Source organism: Pseudonaja textilis, chromosome 6 (assembly GCF_049901715.1).
Source record: "Pseudonaja textilis isolate UNSWEBS1 chromosome 6, rPseTex1.2, whole genome shotgun sequence".
NCBI classification, from domain to species: domain Eukaryota; kingdom Metazoa; phylum Chordata; class Lepidosauria; order Squamata; family Elapidae; genus Pseudonaja; species Pseudonaja textilis.
In genome coordinates, this window is record NC_141995.1 from 15,184,962 (window position 1) to 15,200,583 (window position 15,622).

Sequence of the window (15,622 nt, forward strand, 5' to 3'; positions counted from 1 at the left end):
GAGATATGTAAGTTTTCCTCCATTCAAGCAAGGAATGCAAAGCTGCATAATTATATCTTGATCATAATCCAATGGTAACATCCAATTCAACCAATTGTGCAGAATTATGATTTCTGCAACCAACCAAGAAAGGAAATTACCACTAAGCATTCCAATAATATTTGAAAATGAGTTAAGTTCATACATTCTAGCAATATGAATATATAATTCACTTCATATGAATATTTTGAGAATCACTTTCTTAAGAAAAGAATGACAAAAAATTAGCAAAACATAACCAAAAAACAAACCATCAATCACCCTTAAATGCTTTTTCATTATAGGACTTAAAAAAAAGAAAAAAAACCTAAAAAGTTTTAAATATATTTAGTTACCTTTATATAACTGTATAGGTATAGTATTTATATATTTTACTTCTATCACTAGCATTTTATATATCACTGTGAGGACCTGTATACACAATACCTATATATTGTATATACCTGTATGCACAACAGACACATCTGCAGAATTCTACAAAGGCGAGAGAACTTACAAATACCCAAAGTCTCTAGAACCTTAAGTGGGAAGTTCTAGCAGATAGTCCTGATTTTTGTTCTCTAGGTCTCAAAAAAACATGTATCTCATAAATACCGTTTTGAAGACCTTACTACTAGATCTCAATATATATTTTTTTAAAAAGCCCCAAGGATAACAAAATTATATTTAATGCTAAGACAAAAACTGGCTTTTCTAAAACTCATTTAGATGGTATACTAAGCCACTAGATGGCAGCAGGCTCAAGCATATTCAAACTTAGACTCTGTTTTCTCTTATAAATTCCACCATTTTTTTTGCTCCCATAAACTTATTTTTTCAGGAATGTTTCCTATTGAAATATGAAGTGTGTGTCAAGCTGCATCTTGGGGATTAACTCTATGTACTTTAAACTACGGACAACTTGAAGGTTGTTTGGCCATACTCATCTACTGCACATGCCTTAATTCAGAATAGTCCAAGTTTATTTTCCAGAACTGCTTTACAGTAACTTAAAAACCTTTGATCAATATCAGAACAGCTGTGACAGTAGGTGTATTTCCTAGTTTGTTGTGCACTGATGGAATGTAAGTATATACACTCACATAAATACACATACTTCCCTATAATCATGGGCTTTCTATACACACTTCAGCCAGACACATTTTTCAAAATGGTCTGAAAAGGGCTACTTTTAAGTAGGAATGCATCTCAGCTTGTCTTTCCTCAATTTACAAATAGTGTGTCTACGTATGTGTATATTTATTATTCATTGCATCCACTGCATCTAAAGCTGACAGCAGAAAATGACTTTTCAGACACTGTATCGTGGTAAAAGTTTGTGTGGTACTATTATTTTTAAAAAATATTTAAAAAATAAAAATGCAAAAACGTAATAGATCTTGATAGAATTGGTTAAAATGTGTCAGTTTTATTTTTCATTTGAGGTTTCAGCTAATAGGCACCATCTTGCCAAGTCTAAACAAGGTCCAAATAAAAAAAAATTAGACCAGCTAATGAAAGTACGTGTATGTTTTAAAATGATGGCTTCCCTTTTAATAAACTCTCTGGTTTCTTAGATGGAATCTCTAGGCACAGAGAGAAAAACTGTGGTTCCATCAGCCTCGTTTAGATACCCACTTTTCTTCTGTCACCTGTATGGTATTAGACTTACCCCATTTCATATGATAGCTATTTTTTGTATGGGTACTTTTTAAAAAAAAAATCACAGATAATTTATTAGTGAATATATTTGACAGGATTATTATTAGTGATAGCGAAACCAAAACTAGATAGATGACAGAGATAGACAGACAGATAGAAAAATGTCTGATAGAGATGGATGATGGATAGAGATGGAGACTATATAGATATAGCTGATAGCTAAGAGATAGATGATAGATATAGATGACAGATGGATGGATAGCTAGGCAGATAATAGATATAGATACTGTAGATGGATAAACATAGATAGATGACAGATAGATATGAGAGAGAGAGAGAGAGAGAGAGAAAGAGGGGGGGTGCGCGTGTGTGTGAAAGGGATTATTAGGAGTGAGATCATCTAAATTCAATGGTTGTTGAAGAGCCAGAACCAGATTAAACACAAGGAGGCAACTGTACCAGATCAAAAGTTACTTTTAAAGCCCAACTAGGACGTTCCATGACCAAAATATTAACTACCTTCTCAAAAGAAAATCTACATTGACCTTGATCAAAACCTGTTCACTGCTTCTGATTACTGAAAGATGAACGTCTGAGTTTCCTAACGGAATGGTTTATGAATGGTGCTCTGTGTTTAATAAACGCATAGTCGCTGGATGGATAATAAAACTCTGTGGAAATGTCAAAATGAAGAAAAGGTCAGGCAAAATTCACCTTCCCTGCTAACCAACAGTATTTCCATGGTTACTTTCAGAAATGCAGATTTGAGAACCTTCACAGGAAATATTACGAGCACATGCGTACCTTATATAGAATCTTAAGCAAGTGAAGATGGTAAAATAACATTTTTTTTAAAATGGAAAGGGAGAAAAATGAAAGGGAAAGCTATAAACAAAATGCCATGATATTGTTTTTGTAACTGAAAAATGTACCAAAGTTCCTTATGAGCCTGGACAATTACCAGTTTCATTTACTAACAGGCCATCAAAACCTATCCAAGACACCACACATGTAGAACAGGACCCAACTCAAGTACTTTAAACTCAAAAACCCATAGATGTTTCTATTCTTAACAATAAATCTGAAACACACAAATGAAATTATTGTGTCCTTTAGCTTCAAACTTTGCAGTTACTTGCATGAAATACTTTTTCATCTTTGGATAAAAACCAGTATCTGAAGAAGCACTTCTCTCTAAAAGAATAGCAATAAGGAGCGATATACATAGAACAGATACTTAATGTTCAGGCATAGAAAATTAATCCCACGGACAGGCATGAAGTTTTGATGGCTTACAGCAAAGAGAAAAGGCATCTAATATCAAAACTACTAAATAAACAGGAGTAACGTGCAGTTTTTCTTGAAAAACATCTTGTTTATGTGTAAAACAATCCATCTAGGCTGAATTCTCTTTATCAAGATGAATGCATTGTTACCCATCTGTAAAAGAAAACTTGTCAGGAGAAAGTGTATTGCATGATAGTAATTCATGCACCAGTTCACTGACATTGATTGGCGGTGGGGGAGGGGTCAGGGACAAGCCCCAGGGCCAGGATAGAGAGGGGAAGAATCTCCCTCTTAAAGGGATTAGAAGGCCTAAGGCAGCCATCATCAACTTCCACGGAGGGTGCTCAAATGTTTAATGCTGTAGATAATTTTGGTAAACAAAAATACTACTATTAAAAGAAATATAACATTATTTGTACTAGATACTATTCAGTTATGGTCATCATACAAGTAACTTTTTTTCTTTTTTAGGGAGGGTAGCTCTTCTCAAAACACACCAAACTAAGTACCTGTAACTCACTCACCCGCTCATTCACTCACGCTTTAAAGATGAAGGCAGGGCATATTGTAAGCTGGGGGAGGGAGAGGGAATCCCTGCAGAGTTGAAGTCACCAAGGGACACACAAGCTACCTTGGTGAAGGTAGAGAGGGAAGATGCATACCTGATCAGCTTTCAGATTGTTTTCTTGCCAGATGCACAAGTTTCAAATTCTGTCTTAACTCATTCTAGGAAACAGAATAGGTAGGTTATTTTAAGACATCTAATGGGCAAATTTGCAGTTATGAAATTGTCTGAAATGTGTGTTGGAGATTGATTTATCAGAAAATAGCCACAACCCTGCTTTGTCCACAGCTTGGTGTAGAATGGCTTTCAACGAAAGAAGAAAAACAATATATCAAAAGATAGCCATGGACAGTCATTTCCATCCTGCTGCCCAGGATTTGATGTAAACAACGTTCATAGAAACTGGGATTGTTAAGAAAGTTTATCCATATATCTGGATAGCAATAAAAAGCGTTTCCTAGGAAACTGTAAAATCCTGCACTAAGCAGTGTACAGCCAAGCTGAGAGGAATGTTAGGTTGAATTATACTATAAAGGTAACAACTTTGCATGATTTCTTTCAAATCCTGTGATAATATACAAAAAGGATGCACGTGAAAAGGCAGGATTCTGTGTCTTGTCCCTCTGGAATGCCTCTGGATATGAGACACATTGGTTTGGGGTGCTTGGTTTGTGTTGGTCACAGCTGATGTGATGGTTAACATTCCTTCATTCTCATTCCAAGGTCAGTTCAGTACTTTTCTTCTGCTACCAATGAAACAACTGTCTCATGTCTTCCCATCTCTTCAAGGACGGTGGCCAGCATGCTCAAATTTCCATCGGGAAAATTTTGGGCTTCCCAAAGGTCTAAGATCACACCGGTGGGACTCGATTTTGTAGCAAAATAATTGAGGTACCTGCAGTGAGAAATCAGCTGCTATTAAAACGGTGCTCTTTGCTATCTTTTTTTGCTTATATATAAATGTAATTTACATGGAGCAAAATATAAAATATCTTACATTTTGCTCCATGTAAAAGAGCATTGTTAGGCATGGTTTCTAATCTCATCAGAGATTGGAGTGTATAGTAGATGGAGTACTTTATCAGTATCATTGCCAGGAAGTTACTATGCAGTTATTTATATATGGGGGAATCAACAAAATGCTGCAAAGACAAGATATGGGATTGGTACACATAGTTGTCTAATAGGTAACAGGACCAGATGGATATGTTATTGCTGTTGCTTCTTCCCACCTCTACCAAAGCATCACTTTGCTATGTTTTGATATGGGTTGGTGATTAAGACGATTTGGTTGATATTCAAGTTTATCGTCTCTAACCTCTGAGCATTCTCAGGGGGCTCAAGATTTCATGACCGTGACAACCAAGGACTAACCTCAAATCTACACCAGCCTGACACAAACTAGGAGGCACACATTAAACATTACTTATACCCCAGGACACTTGAAGTTATCTGTTAGTGCAGGGATATAAGAACGATGCCCTTATTAACGACTTTCTCATGATTATGGAGTACAAACTTTGGAGAGAGATTGGTCAATTGGATCTCTCCAGGCATTTGATGGATCTAGAGTTTCATAGTGGTACTTGTGGAGTTTCCCAGTGAGTATGGACACTGGGACAGAGAACAGATGGAGCCCTCTGGTATTCTAGTACAGTGTGTCTAATTACTTTACCCTTATCTTTAATGTTACATGAAGCTGTAGGGGAAATTCATGTAATATATAGGTTACGTATCTATCTATCTATCTATCCCAGATGTCTGGTTGATGCAGTTTAAATCTTGTTCTGTTACCTAGAGATTGGATGGAGAGAAACAAATTGAGACTCAGCCCTACTAAATGGATTGGAAGGTAGGGTACTATCTGCTTTAGCTTGAGACAGGATTGTGCATGTCCAGAAAGAGTTGTGTGCAATCTGGAGCTGATCCTTGAATGTCATCTTCTGCTGGACAGCAGCTTGAAGCAATGGCTAGGAAGACCTTGCAATCTTTGGGCAAGGGGACCAGCTGCAATGTTCCTGGAGTAAACCAAGCTGGTTCACTTACTTATGCCCTTGTCTCCTCATGAATAGATTGGTTTTGAAAACCATCCACAAACTAAAACTGGTACAAAATACAGAGGTCTACATATTAATTGGGAAACTTGTATTATAATGTAATACAATAGCAAGATTCAGGAATTTCGTTGGATGTTGTGTTCTGAATGCAATTCAAGGTAAATTTTGCTGATCACCTTTAAAAATCTGCCTGGTTTTGTGGCTCATCTATCTTTGAGAACTCCAAGTTGAATCTACCCATCCAAAACCATGCCTGCAGAAGTGCATGTTTAGTAATCCTACCCTTATAAGGAACCACAAATGGGAATTCAGAGGGAAGGGTGGTCTTGGTGGGAACTCCATCCCATTCCTCTCACCATAAGGAAGAACCATATCCCGATTCTTAATATTTACGATGGTTCTAAAAACTTGGCTTTTAAGTTGTATATTTGGGGGCCGATAAGATAAAAATTATGTACCTGATTAAGATGAATACTTGAAGTTATGTATTTATTTTGAATGTATGCCAATATTATTTATTATTATTGTATCTGATATGTCTGTTAATTTTGAAATTATTGTAAAGCATTAAAATATATATAGTATGTTATATATGTGAGAATCATATAAGTGAAGGATACAGAAGCATTTGTAATTAATTAGCATATAAAATAAGACACCTGGAACACAGGCATTATTTCTGCATGTCCTTCTGCTGTCTCCAGGTATACCATGTTAATAAGAACAGTGTGTCCTTCTTCCCTTCAACTGTCATTTATTAGCAATCTGCAATATTATGTTCTTCCCTACTGTTTGATCTGTAGCTCCATTATAATAGTGATCACTCCAAGAGTGACATGCATTAAAGAAGAAAATGAACCTTCTTTTTTAATGGATTTATTTTTCCTGATCAGTAGAACAATATAATTAAAATGTACTAGAGGCTATCAGTGAACCTTCAATTGTCACATGCTACACATATTAAAGAACACAGAACTTAATTAGAACTTTTACAGCGTCTTTCTACTCTGGTTTGTGTATATGGGAATGTGCAGGGAAGAGAAAAATACCAAAATAATGCCCAGGAGCAATATTTTAACATATTAATGTTACTGTTTTGGATGAAAAGATTTGATCATTTGGTATACCAGGCCCTCAGCTACAATTTGGATGGGTTCCCCAGCGATGATTGAGACAATTATTCCCACAGACCAAGGTTGTCAAACTTGATTTCACTGAGGGCTGCATCAGGGTTGTATTTGACCTTGGGGGACCATGGTGGGTGTGGCCAGCTTGACTTCACTTGTATCAGGGGTCCCTGTGGTGGTCCAAGCACTCTGCTAGTGAAAATAGGCTCCCAAGCTCCATTTTCAGCTGTGACAGCTTCTTTTAACCTCTACCAGTAAAAATGGAGCACAGGAGGGCCGCAGACGGCCCTCCACAGCTCTGTTTTTGCTGACAGAGGCACTGTGAGCTAGTCTTTCACTGTTTCAAAGGTGGCCCCACAGGCCAGATCTAAGAACCCCGGGGCTGGATTCAGCCCCCAGGCCTTGAGTTTGACACCCCTGCCATAGACCATAAGCCATTATATGACTTACTCCTAGGCAATATCCATGGTTTTATCGGCACAAACCTCTCTGGAAGGAACTTTTTGAAGAGCAGATTTTATTTCTCCCTTACTAATTTCAGAAGTATCAGCAATGCACTGCTAGCGCATATGAAAAGGTAACTCAACTAATGTCAAATTTACGTTGACAATATGCTTGCTTACCTGTCCAATTTTAGTTTGTGGGCCAACATCCTCCAATCGTGGCCTCTTGTTTGAGGAGCATCTAGGCTACTGCAAAGCTTCTGACGGATAGGAAGAGGGATGCTGAATGCACAGGGTCCTACTATGGTTGTAATGGTGCTTGCTGGATCCATAAGTGGATATTCAATGCCAGTAGGTTCCTGCATATATGAAAAGTAGAAAATATGGCCACACAATAAGCGAGGAGACAGAATTAGATTAACAAAGAAACACTCTATGAAATATAAACCCTTTGGGTTCTATAAGATGTAACATAATGGCTATGAATCTTTGGAAATTCTACTTTTATATTGCTTTTCTACTACCTTTTACTAGAAAGGCAACATAAAATACTTTAAAATAAACTTTTAAAATTACTAATGTCTTCAGTTGAGCCATAGCATCCAGGGGATTTCACCACTATCTGTTCCCTATATGGTGTCATAATAACTTAATAAATTAAGCATAGTCTTAATTTTAGGAAACGGCCTGAGACACAGTCGTAGAGTTCTCTACAATCTGGTGGTTGTAACAATGAATGTTTATTAACATCCCAGTGGAATCATAATGGGGCATTCATGTAACAATGAATAAATTAAATAAAGTTGCTGTTTGGCTTTCATATACCAGTTTCCTATTTACTTACTTACTTTTTTTTATTTAAAAGATTATCTGGAACAAATTGAGCACTACATTCTTTCCTCTGCTTATATAGTCATATATATAATAGAACGCTGATTTTTAAAAGTTGCAATTGATAATTAATATACCAAGAATGACTTGCTGTATTTTCCCCATTCTTTAGTTGAACTTTAGTTTACTAGTGCTGATTTTACTTCACTAGTTGTTGCCAACTATAGGAAGTGGTGTTCATCTCCGTTTCAAGGCCATCGAGCCAGTGCTGTCCAGAGACATTTCCATGGTCATGTGGCCGGCATGACATCAAGGAATGCTGTTACCTTCCCACCAAAGTGGTACCTATTTATCTATTTGCATTTGCATGCTTTCAAACTGCTAGGCTATCAGGACCTGAGGCAAGGACGGGAACTCACACAGTCACGTGGCACTAAGGTCTTGAATGCAAGCTGTCGGCTTTACAGCTGACAAGCCCAGTGTCTTAACTTCTAAGCCACCACGCTGCCCATATCCTTGAATGCCACAAGCAAATCATTCCATGTGTTGCACTTGAGAGAATTCCACTGTTCTGCTGCTAGAGAACAATCCTCAGTCAAAAGACGCTGATGGCTATCAATGATGTATGTAAAGAGCTTAAGGTTCTATTTCTGTTTGTTTAGGTAGGTTTTTCAGAGTTAGTGAAAGTCCTCTCTTTAAATCTGTAAACTTAATATCAGTCATTGCCATAGTCCTGAACCAGATAGATGAAGACTCTAGCCTATTATATAACAATTCCTTCAGTCCTAGGAATCACCCATTTTTCCTCCAGACAAAAGGTAAGCATCAACAAATGTGAGAAAAGGCCAAGTCAGATCATACTTCAGATAGAATATGTGAACATATGAATAGTTTATTATGGTATTTTAAAAGTTCAGGGAGAATGGTGCAAAAATATTTTTCTGCATAACTGAAATATTTTACTCCTACCATCACCACTGTATTTTTGCAGATAGTTCTTGTTCATAAAAGATAAAATTCACAAGTCTTTTTAAAAAATAAGACATTTCTGCAACAGGAAATGTCATAATAAAATGAAGATTTTGAAATCCATTGGTTATACTATATCAAGAAACCAAATTGCCCTCCCCGCCCCCGCAAATGAAATACAAATAATAATGTAAACACAACCCTGGGAATCCTGGTAACACAGAAAATGCTCACATAACCCATGGACACATAATATGTACTATTCCAAATCAATTTACAAAGTGTAATCATCTCCCTTTAGAGATAATTAAGAGTAAAACACTATCATCACCACTTCCTCCATCTTTATAATACAGCCCTACTATGCCGTTGCTTTTTTACTTCTTTTCTTGAGAATAGTACTATACTTCTTGGAAAACAAGATGATGTATAAGCCTGGCAAAAGCATGTTATCAAAAATTGTAGTAATACATATATAGCATGCATACACATACACAGACACATACACAAATATCCATTTACAAGAAAACCTTACATGACATTTGCAGGAGATGAAACCAATAAAAACATATTGCTTCAGGATATTCTATCTCTAGCAAAGCAAAGGTTATGTTGTTGGTAAACTACTAAATAATAAAAAGGAATCTGCTTTAAATGTCAGTTTCTTTATATTTCATCTGCAGGTTTGAGTACAGCAGTATTCCAGAACTCATTTCAATCAATAAAACCAATGTTAGACCTTGTCAGTGTCACAGTATAATCAACATTTGAGAATGTAAATAAATTTCACCTGTGTTTCACTTGTGATGAAGCCTGACATAGGTGGATGTAGTTGGATCAAAATGATTGCTCACAGACTATATTCTATACATTAGAATTGCTAGGGTAATTTTTCCAAACAAACGACAGCAAGAACTTCAGGGACATAGAAAAGGGCTGAGCATCTATTTTACAGATGCTATAACAATAAAGACTGATTCCATATCCCTACTTGGACTAAAATCCATAGTAGAGAAAAAAGACAAGAGCCACAGAAACACAGTGATTAGAGTGCCGTGCTGCAGGCTACTTCTGCTGCCTGCCAGCTGCCTGTAATTTGGCAGTTCAAATCTCACCAGGCTCAAGGTTGACTTAGGCTTTCATCTTTCCAAGGTGGGTAAAATGAGGACCCAGATTATTGGGGGTTCTGTAATAGTTTAGTTTAGTTTATTGTCATTGCACCTCATACAATGAAATCAAATCTTCAGTGTACATCATGACCATGACCATGAAAATAAACGCAAACACACATCCTTCACCCTCCACACATTGAACCGAAAACCCCTGACACAGCACCAATACTGCACTATACAGCAGAATTCAAAAGAGCTACTGCTCTGGGATAGAAGGTGTTTCTCAGACTATTTGTCCTTGTTTTTATTATTCTGTATCATCTGCCAGATGGTAATAGTACAAAAAAAGGGTTCCCAGGATGAGATGGATCTTTAAGAATGTTTTGAACTTTCTTAAGGCAGTGGGAGCTATAAAGCTCTTCCAAAGAGAGGAGAGGGGAACCAATGATCCTCTGGGACATTAACCCTCTGGAGGGCTGTCCTATCTGCCACTGTACAATTGGCAAACCATACAGAGGTGCAGTAAGTTAAAATACTCTCTATGGTGCAGCGGTAGAAGGTCACCAGCATTTTTTCATTCAGTTGTTGTTTCCTGAGAAGTCTCAGGTAGTATAATCTCTGCTGGGCCCTTTTGACCAGTGCTGCAATGTGGGCACCCCAGGTCAGGTCCTCTTTTATGGTAACACCTAGAAACTTAAAACTGGCCACTTGCTCCACTCGGTCTCCATTGATAAGCAAGGGCTGGATGTCTGATCTGTTCCTTCTATAGTCCACTTAGAGAGGGCTGTAAAACACTGTAAAGCAGTATATAAGTTTAAGTGATATTGCTATTTACTGACTCATAGGCATTTTGCACACTCTCAGCCAAATTTGTCACGTGGGTTCTACTGACTTTACAAAGTAGGAATTATGTACCTAACAGTGCCAGGCTGCTGGGTTATAGTGCCTAGAGCAGTGTTTTGCAACCTTGGAATTTTAAGAGAGATAGACTTTAACTTCCAGAATCCTTCATCCAGCCATGATGAATTCTTGGGAATTGAAATCCACGCCTTCTAAAGTTGCCAGGTTGAGAAACACTAGCCTAGACTTTAAAGGGGCCAAATCAAAAAGTAAGAAAAAGGCCAACCCTGAAAAGTCAACATTCATTTTCTGGTTTCCTAGCACATTCTTCTTCTCTTCTGCAAAGGACTCAAAGTATCCACTGGATTATAATGAAAGTTGGGGCCAGATGTCACTTCCGATCCTCTAATTTTGTCATTTTTAAAATTATTTAACACTTAACAGAATAACACAGTTATTCTGCTTAGGCAGGTTATTCAGAGTTATTAGAGTTATTCTGCTTATTCTGCTTGGGCAGGAAACTCTATACCGTTTCAGATTAATGGTTGTCCAATCTTTTCTTCAAATCTTCCAGTGTTGGAGCATTCACAACTTCTGGAGGCAAGCTGAACTCCTATCTACCCTAACCCATTGTGCAATATGACCAGTTTTATGAATTACAAGAGGTCAATAGGAAATTCAGAACTTGAGCACAAATGATAAAGTTACACACTGGGCCATGAAACTTTTTGTAGTACATTGAAGTGTTGATCAGCAACTATCAACTTTATTTCCCAAAATGTCATTATTATCAGTACATCCAAAAATCAGAACTCTGAATTTATAGATAAAAAATAATTATCACTTTGCTATCCTGAGTGAAGGTATTCATTCTCCAATCTCTCAAAAGCCATCTTTATCCTCTACCTTGGTTATTCTACATTATTGGGCAGGTGTGTACATGGAGAAGACAAAAGGGTTCTTGTTAAAGCAGAGGTGTCCAATCTTGTCAACTTTAAAACTTGTGGACTTCAACTCTCAAAATTCCCTACCAAGCATGAATGGCTGCAGAATTGTGGGAGTTGAAGACCACATGTCTCAAAGTTGACAAGTTGGCCACCTGTATTTTAGAGTGACAAAAGGGGACACAGACAGCTGCGATATATTATGAAATATATCATGACTTCACGACATAACCACGACTTGCATACTTGTGTCAGATATGGGAGAGCAAGTAGATAAGAGTGAAGTTTGCTGCGTGTCATCACTCTGGACATGTCACAATTTAGACACAATCCTTGTTTCATGTAGAAATCTAAGAGGAGAACGTGCAGAATTTTTTATGCTCTGATTTTAATCAAAAAACAGAAAAGGACATGAGAACTGGTAAAACATTTCAAAATATATTTTGAAATGGCTTTTTTATTCATTCATTCATCAAATTAGCATCAGTATTTTTTAAAATACTGGTCCTTCATTCAACAAAAAATAACAAAACATTGACGCTTATTTGACTTTAGCAGTGCATTTGGATGTCTGGGCTTCATGTGGAAGTTATGCGGTAGCAATAGGAAAGGACTGTCTCAATAATGTAATACAATGAATGCATTGGTGCAAAAATCAGTTACTACTTTTTGAAAGGTGAACTTTATCAACAAGACAACTACATAATGTAATATAGATTTTCTGAGGTGAAAATGAGTCTGTCATAGTGGTTGGAAGCAGTAACTGAAAGAAATTGTAAAGTTTGTGCTTTCCCAACTGGAAACTTCATCTTCAAATCCTGACACTCCTTTCATGCCCCCAGTGTATGTTCTGGTGGAGTGAAGCAAATAGTTGCTTTTACTCCTTTTCAAGTACTTCAATACAATTATGATAAAGAAGAAAATGACGCAACTTTGTATGCCCTATAACAGGGGTATCAAACTCACGGCCCGTGGGCCAGATGCATCATGTGCTGGCCCTGCCTCTACCCAGTTAAGTGAAGGAGAAAAAAGTCCCGGTATATCACATGACATCACTGCCGTAATGACGCGGGTTTGATACCCCTGCCCTATAATATATAGCCAGTCTTCTAGTCTAATGTACTGATACATAATAGCTTTTTCAGGGTGATTAAGAAAAAAAATGAAGTTGAGCCATTCCACGGATTTCTTTAACTTTTAATATTATATATAAATATAGTAAATATAGAGCTGTGGAATTGCAGTATTGCAGGCTAGCTCTGCCAACTGCCAGCAGTTCAGTCCTGACCAGCTCAAGGTTGACTCAGCCTTCCATCCTTCCGAGGTCGGTAATATGGGGACCCAGATTGTTGGGGACAATATGCTTACTCTGTAAAGCACTTAGAGAGGGCTGTAAAGCACTATATAAGTCTACGTGCTATTACTATTGCTAAATAGATCCTCAGCAGAAGCCAGAAGATAGGATAGATGATCAGATGAAAATTAACCTGACTTTGTGATCTGACTATATCAAATCTTAACTTAACACTATCTAACAGGGCCTTCTGAAGAATTAATTCTTATCATAGTTAATATTAGACCCACTTTTTTCATAAATAGAAATATTTATGAAATAAATATTTACATCAATAATTAGGGAATGACTATATGATCAGATTTGATTAGTTATTGCTTTACAATATTTCATAATAACTTTTAACTTCTTAAGACTTTTCTAGCATGAGGATTTGTTTCAATTACACTGATTTCAATGTTATAATTTTCAAGAATTATATTCACTGATTAGAATTTTAATACATTTAAATACACACATAAAGGTCATTGGTCACTGGACCAGATAATGGATTTAAAAAATATAACTAAAGATACAAATTCATGAAATTCATGGGACAATAATGAAATAAGTTGGAGGATGGTAGCTCATTATTTCTGGTTTTCACCAAAAGTTCACTTGACAAAGAGATAATTGCAGATGACCAAAAAAGTTATGTGATTTTTGATGGAGAAGAGAGGAAAGGATAGAATATAATACTTTATTGGCTAAGTATGATTGTCTTTGGCCAAAGAATTCGACTTTAGTGCAGAAGCTCTCACTGTACATATAAACAATGAAGTAATATAATCCTAAAATACCAAAAGGAGAAAGTAGTAGAAAAGATGAGAAGGGTAATAGCAATACAGACATACTACATGGGTAAATATCCTTAGACATAGGACAGTACTGTGGTTATTAGATGTTCAGCAGAGTAATGGCTCAAGGGAAAAATCTGTCTTTGTGTCTAGTTGTTTGACATGCAGCGCCCAATAGAGGCATCCTGAGGTAAGGAGTTGAAACAGCTTATGTCCAGGATGTGAAGGGTCTGCAGATATTTTCTCAGCTCTCTTTCTGACTGGTGCAGTATACCTGTCCTCAATGGAAGGTAGGCTATTGCAGTTATTTTTTCTGCAGCCCTACCTATCCACTGAAGTCTGTACATGTTCTGTTTGGTTGTTGTACCAAACCAGACAGTTAGAGAAGTACAAATGACAGACTCAATAATTCATCTGTAGAACTGTATCAACATATCCTGGGCCAGTCTGAACTTTCTGAGTTGACTCAAGAAGAACATTCTTTGTTGTGCCTTTTTAATGATGGTTCTGGATTGATACGGAGCTTTGTTATCAGCTACAGAGGCTTCAGGAAAGCCTTGCTGGCTGCAGAAGAAATGGGCTGGCAAGGCAGGTGTCAGGGTGTGTGAAGCCTGGCTACAACTGTCCAAAGGTAAGTAGTAGGGCAGCTCCACCCCGCCCCCATCCCTACCCTAGCTTAATTTTTACCCATGCATTCTGGAGGGTTTATTTTGGGGGGTAGGGCTTATATTGGGCGCACATGTAAAAATCAAGTTAGGACTTACTTTCAGGGTAGTTATATTTTCGGGGAAACGGTATTGATACTGTGTGTTTAATATTGTAAGAAGTGGTAGAATAGAAGGTCTCCTCCTAAAATCCACTATTGTCGCTTACAGTTTTCAGTGTAAGGATTGGCAAGCACATTTGTTTCATTCATACAATGAAATACATATTTTCAAAAACAGAGATACCACTGTGTATATCATTCTCAGTGGCTTCACACATTTGTGAGAAATTTGTGATATGGCTCTTGAATGTTTCTACTCCTTGATGACAAGGAAGAAAAAAGGTACTTCCCTAGTCCTCATTTCCCTTACAGCCAATACTTTGCACTATCATAATTTTTAGATATGGTGTCATCTGCTGCTACACAATCCTTATCAGCATTTTCCCCAGCCGCCGCTGCATATAGAAGCTTATCCTGTAAAAGAATCATGAAATAAACCTTACTAAACCTCCCATAAGGTCTTTACACTGATGCCACTGTCCCCTTTGAGGAAAAAAATGCCCACAAAAGGGGGATTTTCTTAATCTTTTCATTTGCTTCTCTGTCTGATCCATTTTTTTTTCTTTATCCAGCAGCCCTGGTAGACAGAGGCAGCATTTATCAAAAGGACTGCTAGGTCTTTCCCTATCCTGAATTTCTGTTCCTCCAGTTGTTGCTGGAGTTGTGCGCTTATTGAATGACATAGACCTGCTGGGCTCAGAAATAAAAACACCATCCAAAGCCAGCAGGGGTGGAGCTGTGTGGCTCAGAGATATGGCCAGCAGAATGAAACTGATGGCTGGTTGCTATGGTGCTGAGACTCCAGAATCATTCCTTATTAATGTCAGTGAGGTCTTTCTTTGGAGTTGTTTTTAACTGAAAAGGCTAGTGA

At 37.3% G+C, this 15,622-nt stretch overlaps 1 protein-coding gene across 1 annotated transcript in view; it reads right to left on the reverse strand.

Moving 5' to 3' along the window:
- Positions 1-2,840: 2,840 nt before the first annotated feature.
- UNC5C (unc-5 netrin receptor C) overlaps positions 2,841-15,622 on the reverse strand; it is a 353,437-nt gene continuing 340,655 nt past the window's right edge. Inside the window, exons 16-17 of the mRNA XM_087935919.1 lie at positions 7,340-7,518; positions 2,841-4,427 (exon numbers count right to left, since the gene is read on the reverse strand). Coding sequence (XP_087792045.1) covers positions 4,262-4,427; positions 7,340-7,518 — 345 coding nt within the window. The 3' untranslated portion in view covers positions 2,841-4,261. The remainder of the gene's footprint in view (positions 4,428-7,339; positions 7,519-15,622) is intronic.